The following is a 16,244-nucleotide window of genomic DNA, read 5'->3' on the forward strand; positions in this document are numbered from 1 at the left end:
TTGTATTGTATTTGTATTGTATTTGTATTGTATTTGTATTGTATTTGTATTGTATTTGTATTGTATTTGTATTGTATTTGTATTGTATTTGTATTGTATTTGTATTGTATTTGTATTGTATTTGTATTGTATTTGTATTGTATTTGTATTGTATTTGTATTGTATTTGTATTGTATTTGTATTGTATTTGTATTGTATTTGTATTGTATTTGTATTGTATTTGTATTGTATTTGTATTGTATTTGTATTGTATTTGTATTGTATTTGTATTGTATTTGTATTGTATTTGTATTGTATTGTATTTGTATTGTATTTGTATGAACTACAGTTTCTGCAAATTTTCAATCACCCCTAGAAAACCAACATGTCCGACAGCAGTATGCAGCCACATCAGCCATATGGTATACCTTCTTTCCAAGCTTTCTGACATCTGTTTCCAACGTCAACACAAATCCTCACGCACACAATCGAATAACCGGCGGGCAGTCTGTCAGCACAATTCTAGGTTGCAAAGCAGCAGGAGTTCGTTGAAGTATGTATGTATCATCTCGTTCATTCACTCGACTCGTCAAAGGTATCTCTAGATCCAGTCTGCAAAAATCGGCCGCGAGATAGCAACGTTGTTGTCAATCACCCGCGGCAAATCGGCTCCGTTTCAGTGAGGTATTCTTATTTTGGACTTTAAAAAACGGCTGAAGAAAATCGGAAAATGTGATCGAACGCTTAAGTTTATTCGCGCGAGTTTGGTATTTCGAGTTGATGCGGTTTATCGCATCGAAAGTCGGGTCATTCTTTGTTGTAATTGCATTCTTCGGCGTAGTCTGCTTTGTGCGTGGATAGTTGCTTCGTTTTCTTCTTCGTCAAGTGTTGTGTCGCTCAGACCACCATCACTCCATATCATACCCGGTCGAAGGGAGCGGGTGGCAAATACTCGCTGTTGATTAAGGTGGCCCATTTTGTATGAAAAAAATCAGCTGTAAAATTTTTGAGTCATCCCCAAAATTTTTCCACTTGTACCTCCAGATGCTGCTGTGAATGTTTAAATGAAATCCTTAAAAACTAAAAAAGGGTCAAAATATTGACCAAATATATGGGAAAAACTGTTACAAATACATTTTTTATTATATGATGTATATGATTTATTAATGATTATCTCCTCTCAATAGAAAAGAAACTGTAGCAAACCGAAAGTCGTTATGTTAACAATAATAAAACATATTGGACACAATAAAACTTATTGTTATTGAATGTCGAAGCAACATTCAGATGTAATTCGATAACAATTTATTATTTTGTAACAACACATCTTGATATTTTTTTTTGTTGTGGAATGACTTCCGGTTTATTGCAGACGTAGACTATTTTCTATAGATAAGAGAATCCTCAAGTCATTAACGAAAGGATTTTATCAACTACAGCGCATTTTGTGTTATAAAATGATGCTGGAACAGCTTTTTATATATTTGGTCGATTTTCTCGAGAATGGATCCATACAAACTTTAATCGCAAAGGAGGGACCTTAGAGATAACGAATTCCTCTTAAGGCCCAAACGCAATGATAGCGGAACGGCAACGGAAAGCGGAACCGGTTCGCCAGCATGAGCTACAATGTCCTTGTCGGCTTTGTGATGATTCACTTTTATTCGTTGACAGCTCAGTCGAGATGTTGTGATTCATGCTGGCGAACCGGTTCCGTTTTCCGTTCCGCTATCATTGCGTTAGAGCCTTTACCCTTTCACAGTAGCTTCCAGAAATACCAATCAATGAATTTGGAGGGAGTAACTCAAGATTTTTGTAGTTCAATAATTATGGGCCACCCTGCTGCCGATTCTAGAAAAGGTTATGCAGCGCGTCAAAAAAGGAGTCGTCGACGTCGTCGTCCCCAAACGTCGGTCCTTAAGTGGAGTGGGGCGCTTGCTGTACCACTGCGAGACACTTCCATTTTCATTAGTGCGCGCACACATACGGCAGAAGCGTGCTATATTGCTCGATATATGCATGTATCTTCTACCTTGCTTGTTCGCCCCCACTGCAACAATAACAGGATCATACTACGTATAAGTTCATAGGCTTTCGTGCGGCGGTCGGGTTTGCCGATTTTTTCCGTTTTTGTTTCCCTATGATCCATGGTGTTAGGGTACGGGGACTTGTAGTTGGCACACGGTTGCAAACTTGTTACTACTGTGTCATATTTTCCAACTCTATATTGTTCAATGCGAAAATTCATAATTTTGAAAAACAACATGCAATACTCTGTTCAAAGCAGTGATGGGAAATGTACTGTCGCAAACATTTACCACCTCGACATTCACATTTTTCTACACGACCATCAAAATCCAAAGCAAACCATGACCGTTCAAAACAAAAAAAATGTCACGGCTCTTCAAAACTGTAATCTTGTTCTTCCTAACGTTTTTTTCAAACCCGAATGCGAAATGACTCGAGCACAGTAGTAACACGATTTTTCCGCTTTTCGGGGTTTTGCATTTTTGCTCGATAAAGGCAGCATGAAATTGAACTTGTTTATATGTATCGCGACGGAATGATTGTGCTCTTGCTATTAGCGCTAAAAGATTTCAATTAATTGAGAACACACGCGAAATATTAGCGATTGAATTATTTAACATTTTTCCACCAGATGGCTGCCCGAAAACGGTCATAGTGGAAGGACAAAACAGTCAAACAGTGTGTGAACCGTTGGCAGCGCAACGCCTGATGGTATGTATTGCGCCCACCAAATCGGAACGCGCGTGTGGGACACGCGACGTTTGACTCGTTCCCGACATATCTGTTATTATGACATGTATGGCGCTGCATTCTTACGATGTTGATGAACACAGCGCACTAATCCAATATTAGTCGCGACACTTGGAAATTGAGAAGAAATATATTTAAAAAAAAATGTTTGTCCTTATTTCTGTCGGATCCATAATATTGATGCTGCTGCTGCGTTGTGTTTTGGTTGACTGGCAGAATCGATGAACTGTGGCAAATTGTGATCACAGTTCTCGAGCCTGCTATAGATACTGCCAAAGTACTTAACATAAAACTGTTTTTTTTCATTTGGTGATCCTTCAAAAAGGCCTTAGAAGCAATCTATATAAATAAAAATGGAGTGGTGTTTGTATGTCACGAAATGGCTCGAGAACGGGTCAACGGATTGACGCAAGTTTTTCACTGTTGCCCTCCACAAGGGATGCGACGTGTTCGTGAGAGGAAAACGTTCAGGAAAGTCGCCGGAATAATGGGGTAAACGAGAGAAGATGAAGGGGCAATTTGGATGGGGGATTTCTTGACGTTTTTCAACAGCCTACTTGATGGCAAGACGAAGTTTGCCGGGACCACTAGTTTTTAATAAATAATATAATAACAATATGTTTAATATTTAGAAAACATATACAGTCGACTATCTATAACTCGATATTCAAGGGACCATCGACGTGAATTATCGAGTTATAAAATATAACGACACAAGAAATCACAAAATCTGAGGAACAATTGTGAGAAAGCAATATTATTTTGTTGATAATGTTTAACGAACTATTATTTGAAAACATCGCCACGATGTATGGCAATATGAAAAGATCGGAAATTCCATTGAGTTATAGAACATCGAGTTGTGGAGAGTCGACTGTATGCACTATTCAACTCATAATTGCTCGAAAAATTCAGTTAAATAGTATAAATGTAATTTCCGGCGAAAAAAATCAGCAATTCGATTTTTTTTCATGAGATGATCATGTTTTGGGTAGTTTTTGTTAGATAATTAAATCAAAACAATATTATAATTTTTTTTTTGCATACACAGTTCGAAAACAACTAAATTTGCTTCAAAAGCATTTAAAAAGATCTGGAATCGGATGAGCATTGGAAAATTTTAAGAAAACTACTTTTAACTAAGACTAGTTTTAATTTTAGACATTTAGAGATTTTATATTCTACAAACTTTTCTCAAATTTAATTTTGAAGAGAATGATGCTAAGAGCCTCAAAATTGGTTAAAAAATAACAATGTCTTGAAGACTTCACTGAAGGCAATATTTTATAACTTAAAAATTCACATTCAAGTCGCTTGCGCCACCTCTAAATCGTAATATTGTTGGCTCAAAATTCGAGGTTTCTCTTTCTATGTGATTTGAGTTCATAAGAGCACACGAATTTATGGTTTTGATAACTTTTGATAAATAAGCCGCACCCTAATGGACTATTTTTTAAATTTATTTTAGACTGTTTAATATTTGTCAAATTTCCTCCATCTATATAAAAATGGTAGCGTTTTTGTACGCCACGAAATAGCTTGAGAACGAGTCAACCGACTTAGCTTATTTTTTCATAGTTGAGTTCTTGAACTATTACGACGTGTTCGTTTGTAGAATAGATTTGGGAAAATTTTCGGAATAGTCGGAAAAACGGGAGAAAATAAATTTGTCATTTTGTATGGGAGATTGCATGCCACTTTTAACAGCCTACTTGATGGCAATATGAGGAAGGACCACTAGTAGATAATATTGGTTAATTTATAATATTAAATTAGAAACTACAATGTCAATAAAAGCTAAAATTGTGGTGGACAATTTTGCTTTACAAGCGTTTATTACAAACGAGTGTTTCAAAATGCAACCTATTCGTATGATCCAGCAGAATTAACTTGGTATGAAAACTTATTAATAACATGAATTGAACAGAAAATATTTCAGTAAAAGTTGCTGAGCTGACAAATGCAATCTGAATGTGTATATTGCTAGTTAAAATATTTCGTATGCTTGATTCGATCATGAATAGGTTTCGATGGCATCAGGGGTTTACAGACTTTTTGTCTAACGGAGCACTTCTTTAATTAAAATCGTTGTGCCTAGCAACCTGATTAATATTGACACTATGTTTGAAATCTAAAAATTTCGACCATTCCGAATCGATCTTAAAAAAAAGGTTAAAAACAATCGATTTCAATTCGAACAATGTGAGCTTTCATTACAAAAGCTGCTTCATTACAGGCTTAAAAAACGACAATTAGACATACAAATAGTATTTGATTTTCGCCGTTTTGTGTATTCGCTGAAAAACCTTCAGTGTCTCTTACGTGATTGTTCCACAGGTACTTGAGGAATTTCTTCTCATAGTCCTGGAGGAACTTCTCTGGGGGTCTTTCAAGAATTTCTCTAGCAATTCCCCACAAATTTTCACAGTAATTTGAAAGTATGTATAGATGAAGTTCTCCAGAATGCTTTCGGAAATCAAACGCAACTACTTACAGTAATTTTCACAGGCATTACTCTGAACTTACCATATTCAACAATTTCCTCCAAAGTTTTTTTTTTCCACTTTTTTTTTCAATTGCTCCAAAGGGAAATTCGTTTTCAGAATTTTCCTGGAAACGCTACATAGAATCTTCCATAAGTTCCCTTCGAGTCTCTATCATTTTTTGCAGTTATTTCTTCGGGAATTATCTCTGGAGAACTATGAACGAATTTGACAAGCTATTCCTCATTAAGTTCCTACGGAAACCTTCCTAGTAATTTATCCAACATTTCAATTTCGTTATGAAATTTGTGAACAGGCTTTCATCTTAGTAATTTATCTAGAAACCTACCAAGACTTCAGTAGCCCAGAAGTTTTTTTTTTCAGAGATCCTTTCGAGGTTTTTTATTGTATATTGTTTTTAGAGCATCAGGAATTCCTGCAGTAGTTTTATCAGAAATTACTATACGATTTTCTCAACAACAATATCCTTACCAATTCCCTATAGAATCTCTTATAAATTATTTATAACTTCTTGCTATGTATATTTTTGAAATAAGTTCTGTCTGACTTGCTTATTGAAAGATATAAATTCTATTACTACAAAATTGTAAATGAATGATTATTGTATGATAAAATCGGCTCCTTCTATGCTCTGTTCTCCTTCTCAATTTTCATCGATGCGCACCATATTTCTGGCAAGATCATAAAAGAGAAAAAGAACACTAATAAGACGCTAATTGTCACATCTTGTCTTAGGCAAACAAAAATTTGATTATTTTTAGAGAAATATCTCTTGTATCATTATTTATATCTAGGTTTTTTTGTTTTCTTATGGTCTATTTCTGTTTTTGATTTGTTTTTTTTTAGGCATGAGGTTTCTGAAGTTTCGATATTTAAAGCACTCAAACGCTACCGTTTTAATTTAAAACGGGTTGTCGACAGGGTGTCTACTACCTGGAAAAACCTGGAAAACCTGGAATTATTAGGGAATTTTATTCAACCTGGAAAAAACCTGGAATTCTCAGAGAATTTCGGCTATACTCAGGTAAATTATTTTGAAGCAGTAGTGCATGATGGGGCCCAGATAGCCGTAGCGGTAAACGCGCAGCTATTCAGCATGACCATGCTGAGGGTCGTGGGTTCGAATCCCGCTGGTCGAGGATCTTTTCGTAAAAGAAATTTTCTCGATTCCCAGGGCATAGAGTATCTTCGTACCTGCCACACGATATACACATGCAAAAATGGTCAATCGGCAAAGAAAGCTCTCAGTTAATAACTGTGGAAGTGCCCATAAGAACACTAATTTGAGAAGCAGGCTTTGTCCCAGTTGGGATGTAATGCCAGAAAGAAGAAGAAGAAGAAGTACATGGTAGAATATGGTAGAAAATGTCGTTTAGGTGGCACAAAATATATTCAATCAAAAAATTTTAATCAAATCGCTACTTGACATGTTTGAACCTTTTAACGATTTTTATTTATTCAGCATAAAACATGTTTAGACAAGGCAGCAGAAGAAGTGGTGAACTCGCCAAGGGCGAAAAGCCACTCTAATAAAGATAAATAATATAATAAGGAAGCAGAACTTAAGATTGCTAAGTTGGGAAAGGCAAGTAAAGTTCCAGTTGAGTGTAGCATGAAAGTTGTCATGAGCATATGAAACCTAGGTGTGAGCATTCCAAATTTTCTTTCAAATTCTTCTGGAATACTTCCAGGAATGCTACCAGTGATTTTTCAATGATGCCTAGAAGAATTTCTTCAGAACTTGGTTCAGAAAATCTGTAGGATCTAAGCAATCTCTGATTTATATTGTATCTACCTGCACAGAATAAAACGATCATTATTAGTTGACACTCAGACAGAAGTAGACGTCTCTACAAAATCCAGAGTCAAAAAAAAAACTGCAGTAATTTTCACAGAGATTACCCTGAAAAAATTCTAGTGATTATCCCAAGATTTTCTCAAGATGCTTTTCCACTAATATTTCCACCGATAACTCTTTTTGTTACTTCTAGAAGATTTCCCACAGATTTTTCAGGTTCTCTTTTTATTCCAGACTTAAAAAAATCGTTTTGACGTTTTTACAAGAAACTCTACAATAATTCCTGCGCCGATTTTTCATTTATTTTAGGCATTTTCATTTGGATTCTTTCCTTAAATTCATTCACGATTACTCTCAGGAATTTCTCCAAAAATCATTCAGGCATTGTTCAATGAAATCTATTAATTATTAAAATATTATTATAAACATTTCCAAGAAATCTTAAAATTTGACCTGGGATTCCTCCTCCAGAACTTTCTCACGGCATTTCTCCAACATTTCATCAAAATATTATTGCCGTTGTTCAAAGAATTCTCTAAAAAAATTCAAAAAAAAATTCCAAATCTCCATGGTTTAAAACTATATTCAAGATTCCACATAAATTAATACTACAGCAATTATTACAGTTATTGCTCCCATCATTCATAGATAGTTTTTTCAGGGATTCAGTCCGAATTTCACCAAAGAATTTCTTCAAAACGTCTTATAGGACATTACCCAGAAATTGTAATTGAATAGATAGAACTCATACAAGTTTCAACAGAGGTTACTCTTGGATTTTCTTTCGAAATTCCTCGTAAATGTTTTTGACACTTTCCCCAAAACAATCTAAAAAAAATACCATTTCTCTGAAGATATTCTTGTATGAATGATTGATTTAGCATTAAAAAAATGAAAGGTTTTCCTAAAGGAGTTTCGAATTAGGTGCTCTAATCGGAAATGTTGGAGGAAGTCCTAGGGAAATCAATGAAATATTTTTTGGTGAATTTGATGCTTCATTGAAAAATGTCTGAAACGATCTTTGATATGGAATCTCCAAAGTATTTTCTATGAAAAATTCCCGATTAAATTTTCGAAGGTATTTAAAACGATTTTTTTTTTGTAAGAATTACTTAGAAAGTTCGTGAAAAATCTCAAAATAAGCTCCTGAAGAGATCTTCGAAATAAAATATGAAGGAACCCAGTTAAACATTCGATATTTTTCGCGACGTTTGTTTTGCTTCCATGGTCAGCTGTCAAACGATTTCTCTACACTTATACGTCACCTCTTGCACACAGCACGAACGGTAGAATGAATATCGAAAAACACAAAAAACGTGGAATGAATGTCGTCTCACACAATGACATTTTCATGAAGCACAAATTTTGTATAGAATTCTGAAATGTCCGACCATAAACAACAAGAATAGTCTACTCTTGCTTGTAGTGTCGATTTTGACACATGTATATGAATAAAAACGGAGTGGTGTTTGTAATGTCACAAAATGGCTTGAAAACTGGTGCACGGATTGACGTAAGTTTTCAAATGTTGCTCTCGCCAAGGGATGCGACGTGATCTTGCGAGGAAAAAAATTGGGAAGTTTCCGGAATAATTGCGAAAACGGTAGAATACATAACAATAACAGCAGGAATACTTGTAATGTCACGAGGAATTACAAAAAAGTCTTAAAAATAATCTTATTAACTTAGGAATCTAACTCTCATGTCGTGGTTCCTGTTAGGTTTCTTTTTGTATTCATAATGCACGTTTTGACTGATAATTGTTTCTTTTTACAAGCAAGAGGTGTCTCAAGTTTTTATTTTCAAGACGATAAGTCGCTACCAGCACTGAGTTTTCCAAGATATCAATCAGTAAAAAATACAAAACTTTCTCCGGGTACGTCACTGATGTTCATAAATCTTAATTTCGTTTTAAAAAAAAGACTATTTTTTCCTTGAGTTCGAATGGACTGTTTTTTTATATCTGACTTTGATGATTATCGGCATTTTCAGATCATTTGATATGAACCTTTCATGGAAATTAAGTAAAAATCACCTATTTTTTCCTATGTTGCTTAAAAGTTTAGAATAAAACAGATAGTTTTTAGAAGGTAAAAACACTTTGAAATTTATCGTTACATATTTTTTCAAAGATATCAATCTTTGAAAATATATTTTCTAAAATTATTTTATTATTTACCTTACATCAATTATTTATGTATTTTGGAGATTTTTTCAAACCTGGAATTATTTTTCAATACCTGTAAAAAACCTGGAAATATCAGGGAATTTCATATCTGTAAACGAGTAGACACCCTGTTTTAGCTCAAGAATTTTTCGAGCAAAGGTAGAAATGTTATGAGCTGTCGTGGAGCACCTGCTAAGGTACCAAGTGCTCCGGGGAGTATGATCTGAAAACCACTCATAAGAGATATTTTGACCCAATCATATTGATTAATTGACTTAGTGCGACGAAATATAAGATGAAGACGAATCGAAGCCACACATCAAATTATCAAGAGCATCAATCTGGAGAACCAGATATCCGTTCAATTTGAAAACTTGATCGATGGATCACTCGCTGGTTGTGACCAATCGATCAAATTTTCAGTGTAATCGGTTGTCTGATTCTTCACATTTATGCACTTGAAATTTTGAGGTATGGCTTCTATTCATCTTCACCTTAAAGAAATCTGAGAGCATGAATATAAGCTACTATCTCGGGAAGAGACTCTTTTAACTCGCCAAGGGCGAAAGTCACCTAAATAAAGATGAATAATAATAGTATAGTTCACGGAACAAGTTTCAGAATGATGATTTTCGCAGCACGAGTGGAACATTTATCCAACGAGGTTTTTCGAGTTGAATAATTACGACGAGTGCTGTAATAATCGAATTCTGCCACGAGTTGCGTACAATTTTTTGTGCAATTTTGTACGAGACTACTTGAGGGAAGCAGATACTATATCGGGATGCATTCATATTATTGTGAAATATCCGCAAATTGTTATGTAATTATTCAATACGTAACTGATTTTTTTGCGTAATGAAAAAGCATGGTGTAATAGTAGTTTACGGAACAAGTTGCAGAATGATGATTTTTACAGCACGAGTCGTAAATAAATAATTACGATGAGTGCTGTAAAAATCGCGATCTGTAACGAGTTACGTACAACATTTTTTGCAATTTCGTAGAAGACCGCTTGAGGGTATCAGAAACTACAGTGGCCCAATTTCATATTCGTACAGGATACTGTTTCCACATCAAGTTAGTAAAAAACTATTAAATGAAGTATTGAGCTACAAATACTTTATCCACATTGAAGGTAACAGGTGTCATCTATTGTTTGCCAATCACAAAATGTTTCCATTTACATTCATCTTTGGATTAATAGAAAAGTATTGAATTGATGTCTAAAATTCACCCAATTCCATATTCGTACACCTACCAAAATTCATACGCACAACGTTCAAAATTAAATTTAGAAGCTCTATTTGATTACTGAAATGCTTTATTATGATGTTCAGATATAGTGAAATACATTTGGACAATTTATTAGTGGACATATATGAAATTTAGGTAAAGTTATGAGAAATGCCAGTTTTCCAATGATTTTTGCTATTAAATCCTATAATTCGAACAATAACGTTTATTTTTGTCATTGGATCCAATCTATAGATTATACTCGTAAGCTCTGATAGAAATTTAGTTGAAATATATATAGTTTACAGAAATCATAAACATTTTTTATCCCTTTTGAGTTCAGAAAATTGTTGTGCCATAAGTTCAAAACTCTTCTAAAATGATATTTTTAATCAATGTAAACCAAATTTTCATTCTAAACAACAGGTAAATGTTAATTTTGAATTTGTCTGTAAAAATAATTTGAACTACGAACTTCGTTTTACAATAAAGTACCCTAAGCCTCGCTGTACATACCTCCACATAATTGATGTCATCGTAATATTCAATTATCTTTGAAATAATATTCAAATTATATTCAAATAGCACCCTATTTTGAAATTTATTGATTTTATAAGAAAAATACAAAATAACTTGAATGAGCAGAGAGCATTGATATACTATTTAATAGAATATATCCTGTTGTTTTCATCATTTTAAAAAACGTTTGTGTTGCGGTTATGGCAATAATATTTATTCTTTAAATCTCTATAATCATGTTTGGTAGTAAAATGTAAATTAAAAATGATAATAACGCAATGTTTTGATAGGAACATTAACTATGGATTATGTATATACATTTAGGAGCCAAACATAAAGAAATTGACTAAAATTTTTGGTTTTGGATTTGTTATAAATGTTATACTACCTAAGATTCAAATATATAAATTGTCGATATCCACTCCTAGCTACTCTAAAACTGATTATAATTTTTTGAAACTTGTGCAATATTCGCAGTTATCATTCTTAAGGAAGTGATGTTGAAAAAAATGCAACTTATTGTTCGACTTACCGAATATTTAAGCAAAAAACATGGGAAAACTGGTATTTTTTCTTAAATTTACTTAAGTTTCAAATATGACCGCTTTTAAATTTTCCAAATGTATTCTACTGCATCTGAACAACACAACAAAGAGCTTAAGTAATCATCTAGTCCATTAAAAATTAGTTTTGAATGCTGTATATTTCTTTTTTGTTAGGTGTACGAATATGGAATTGGGTCAATTATAGACACAATCTCAATACTTTTCCATTATTCCAAAGATTTAAGCAAATTAATACAGTTTGTCATTGCCAAACAATAGATGACAACTATAATCTTCATTATTCATAAAGTATATCGAAGTCCATGCACCATTTCAGGTGATTATAAAACGAAGCCAAACTTTGAATTTTCAAGTGCACAAGACTGGAGAATCTGACAACAGTTCGCGTTGAAAATCAATCAAATTGCTTGCTTGCTGGTGGTGATCAATGGGATAAATTTTCAACGCGGAGCGCTGTTTGGTCCACAAGTCTTGTGCTCTTGAAAATTTGAAGTGTGGCTTCGTTCTATAATCACCTTAATAGATTTGAACCAACTTGATATGAAAACAGTGCCCCGTACGAAAATGAGATTGAGTCACTGTATATAGGAATGTATTGACCATTATTTTACAATGTTGTGTAATGATTTGTTACGCAACTCAAAACAGTTGCATTATAAGAAAGCGTTGCGCAATGAATCATTACAGCACTGGTTTCAGTTGCGTAATGACTTTTCCCGCACTGCATATTTCAGTGTAGGAAAGTAGGCCGTTTCATGACAGATTACGCAACGAACTGATTTCTGTTGCACACAAGCCTAAACTATTTTGCAAGACAAATGTAGGATATCAGATTTCATGACTGATTGCATAATTGCATGACCCATTACCTTTGGACAAATTTGTAACAAATTTTTGACAGTTCCAAATTCGACTTCAGTGTCAACTACAGGTCCAGCTACCCTCAGCGACAACCGGCTCCGACCGTATGTTCTACATCGCTCCACGACAGTAGTACAACAACCACAGAGCGCATACATTTTAATATCTTCTCTACTTCGCTTCTCTCGCGCTGTGTCCAGCTTTTTCTTGTTGCCTGCGGCTTGCCTCATGATTCTCGGGTTTTACTACAACGGCATTAGTTTTGTGCGAAAACTGAACTTGAAGTGTGTGGTTGACTGTGCCGGACGACTCCGATTGGTTAGTGCTGGTTGGTGCTACCTGTGAGATGACCCAGGACATTGCCTGCTGTTGCGTTGATTTGTGTACCATTAGCCAAGGCCTGCTAAGTCATCGCTCAGGTAGAACTTCGCGTATCCGTGTCCGAAGAACCGTCGGCCTACTGTTTTCGCCTGCAGAGATCTACAAGCTCATCGTGTGGTTCGTGGATGATGACGATGAGCATTATCATCTTCATCGGTGCCCGTGTTTGTTTTCCATAATTTATTCAAATTGGCCTTGAAGTCGAACGTCAGATGCGCGGAGAACCTCGGATATTCATCCTCTCGCATCATCGGTGGAGGTGGTTATGTGGATAAAGTGATGAACCGAAGCGAGACTTTAATCGTGTTATTGTGAAGCGAGAATCGGACGGTTTTTTTTCGGCAGTCACATCCCCATATCATCTACAGGAAAAATCTAAATCAAGGTTTGCGAAGATTTTTCCTGTCATTCATTCACAGCCATTCAGTCAGACGAGATTGAGAACGACGAGTGCAACGCAGCAGGCGTGTGGTGTTGTGTAGTTTCAAGGGAGATGTAGTAGTGGTGCATGAAATTTTAATGTGTTTCCCTTTTCCCTATACACAGCGGTGCCCAAATGCTACGCCGTGATTGTTATATGATGTTAGTTTGACAGTGGAATTTCTCCAGCCAGAAAATTAGGGATCTAGTGCTCTTATTTTTTTGTTTTGTTTCGTCTGTGAATGTGATATATCTTCATGAAGAGAGAATAAAACGTGAACAAAAAAAATACGCAAGTGCTCTGGTCGAAATCATCGTACAAAACGACGGACGACAGTCAGTGCAACAGTAGGCGATAGGAAGGAGAAGAGGCAGTCGCTGCGACGGCGACGGCAGTCGGCAGTGTTTTGCTTTTTATCAGCGGTGCCTCCCCAAAACAACCGGAAGTGAGCAACGAGAAAAATGTCTTCCAAAAAGTGAGTATACGTAATTTTGTTACATGCTGTATGGGACGCAGAGCTACTTCGCAAACAGGGATATGCTAGATTTAATTGAACTTTGAAAGGCGTAAGCGACTTTACTGCACTATTTTGCTCTTATCTTTCGACCTAATAGAGAGTTTAAATTTCTCCAAATGACGAATTTCATGTGAAAACGGCTTGTTACAGAACTCGACAATTTACAATCTGCAGTTAATTTTACAGCCGTTTTTGGTATGATGAGTGTTTTTCATAGATGAATTGATCATTTCGACTCAAGAATAACTTTTGAAAAAGGCCTATGAGTGTTTGCGTGCAATTTATTTGAAAAATTGATTGATTTTAGAGAAAAACAAAATATGGGATTGCAGTTTGGGCTACAAGAATTAATTAAACGAATTATGTATATAATTATAATTATCATGAAAAAATAAAAAAAATAAACTTAAATTTTAACATGCATAAAAAACCGATTTTGATTTTTTTTTTTTAATTTTCAGCGTAGAATCTTGATAGCAACCAACAAAGTTTCACAATGTTTTTCTCTAAAATCAACAGTTTCGGAGCCAGTTTTTAAAATAAATTGTATGCAAAAACTCATAAGCTATTATCAGAAGTTATTCTTGAGTCAAAATCATCCAATTAACTAGGAAAACACTTATTCTTGTATGCCAAAAACATGCGTAAATGTTTAATCAAACCAACGACTAGCGGGCACGATTTCCAATATTTTTTATTCATTCTGGATGGAATTCGTCAAATGTATCCACAATGAATTGGATACTGGTTTACAATCCGGATGTATGGCCGTAAATTTAGAGCACATCTTATATGCTACTAGCAAAGCTGGTAGCAGCTCTCGTTTTAGAGACTTGGTCACTTTTTTAGTGTTAGTCTTCTTGCATGAATTCAGTAGTGGAAATGTTCGCCTCACGAAGCACGTCACGAGTGTAAACCAACGTAAAACAAACATAAAAAAAACTCGCAAACTAGCCTTGTTTGTGTGAACTTGCACCTGCCTGCTCGGGAGAACATATCCATAGAAATAGCAAAAAGTTCGCGAACATTTACTCACGAGCAGTGAATCAAATTATTATCAAAATAGACGAAAAACAAACAACAAAGCAAGCTCGCTCACAACCGTTTGTCACAACTGTTACGGATAAGGACACAATTAAAAGCAGAATTGTCATGACAATCACAGAGCGCAATATTGTTGCAACCTTTTCAACTCGCGATTTATCAGTAATTTTAAACACAAAACCAAATTTGTTTTATGGATGCTGTTTGATAATGTGTCAATGTTTACCAACACGGAGAAAGTTCTCGAAAATTGTAATGCGAAGCCCAGAAAATCGCCGCGCACGTGGTGATCGATCTTTGTCATATTCTGTTCAGGTGATGACAAACTCATGTTACGGAATAAAATTGTTGCAACAAGAAAAGGAGGTGACAATGTCTTTGTTGCTGCGTGTTGGGTGACAATTTATTCACTGCTCACGAGTAACCGATCAAGGTGTTATCCACTATAGTTTTGACAGACAAATCAATGGTGCATCCATCAAAACGAAAATAAACTACTCATTCGCAGTCAAAAACCTTTGAAGAACAGAAATCTCTGAGGGGAAATGGCTTTTTTTTCCACAAGCGCAATTTACTCTGATCAGCCCCGAACACGTTCATGAATCACTTTTGCATCATACTCGCGAGCACGATAGATGCGAGTGAATCAGCACTCCGGCGCCTGAGAACATTTTGTTTTGTTTTTATTCCGGTTCAGATGACATGATCGCCACACTCAAGAGATTCCTACTATTCCATAGTTTCTAATGAAATTGTTTCACGGAGTTCTCGAGGGAAAGCACCAAAGAATCTCTTAGGGCATCTCCTAGCATTTTCTTCAGAGATTCTTCCGATTATTTTTCAACTGATTTCGCCAGTTGTAACTCTAGGATATTTTCCAAATATTCCTTCAAAAACTCTTCCTGGAAAATCCACGAAAATTTGTTCTAGTGTTGAAGAAACTCATTAAGCATTCCAGAAAATCCTACAAGAATTCCACGAAGTTTCTATGACGGAGATTGTTTTCAGTGATTATTCCAACCTTTTCCATGATCCCTTCCGGAATTGCTCCATGTATTCCTAATATGGTTTTCCACTAAATCTATTAAGAACTCTTACATGGATTCTTCGCACAAATCGCCTAGGTATAACTCGTGAAGCTTCTTCTAGGAATTTTCTCAGGAGATTTGTCTAGAAATTTCTCCAAAGTTTCGTCCAAAGATTTCTTGACTTGTTTCGTCAGAAATTTTTCAATTGATTCATTTGAAGCTTCACGCCATAGAATGTTGCAGCACATGGGTTTGCCTATATTTTATTTTCGCATTTTTTGGAGAATTCTCCAAGATTTTTTAACAGATTCAGAGGCACCTTTAAACATAATTTCATTAAGATTCCATTTATCGAAACCAACCGAAACACCAAAAACTTTTGGAAAATGTGCCAAGAAATTGCTGGAAGTTTGTCCAGATGGATTATTTTTAGACTTCTTGCTGG

General features: G+C 35.2%; 1 protein-coding gene across 6 annotated transcripts in view; it reads left to right on the forward strand.

Moving 5' to 3' along the window:
* Positions 1-547: 547 nt before the first annotated feature.
* LOC5568100 (serine/threonine-protein kinase 3) overlaps positions 548-16,244 on the forward strand; it is a 48,068-nt gene continuing 32,371 nt past the window's right edge. The window contains exons 1-2 of one of the 6 annotated variants that reach the window (XM_021840923.1): positions 548-663; positions 13,336-13,685. In XM_021840923.1, coding sequence (XP_021696615.1) covers positions 13,672-13,685 — 14 coding nt within the window. In that variant the 5' untranslated portion in view covers positions 548-663; positions 13,336-13,671. Of the gene's footprint in view, positions 664-12,530; positions 12,828-12,959; positions 13,175-13,335; positions 13,686-16,244 lie in introns of those variants that run through there. The other 5 variants (XM_021840929.1, XM_021840926.1, XM_021840928.1 and 2 more) reach the window with 5 other exon arrangements.

Source organism: Aedes aegypti, chromosome 2 (genome assembly GCF_002204515.2).
Source record: "Aedes aegypti strain LVP_AGWG chromosome 2, AaegL5.0 Primary Assembly, whole genome shotgun sequence".
In the NCBI taxonomy this organism is placed as follows: domain Eukaryota; kingdom Metazoa; phylum Arthropoda; class Insecta; order Diptera; family Culicidae; genus Aedes; species Aedes aegypti.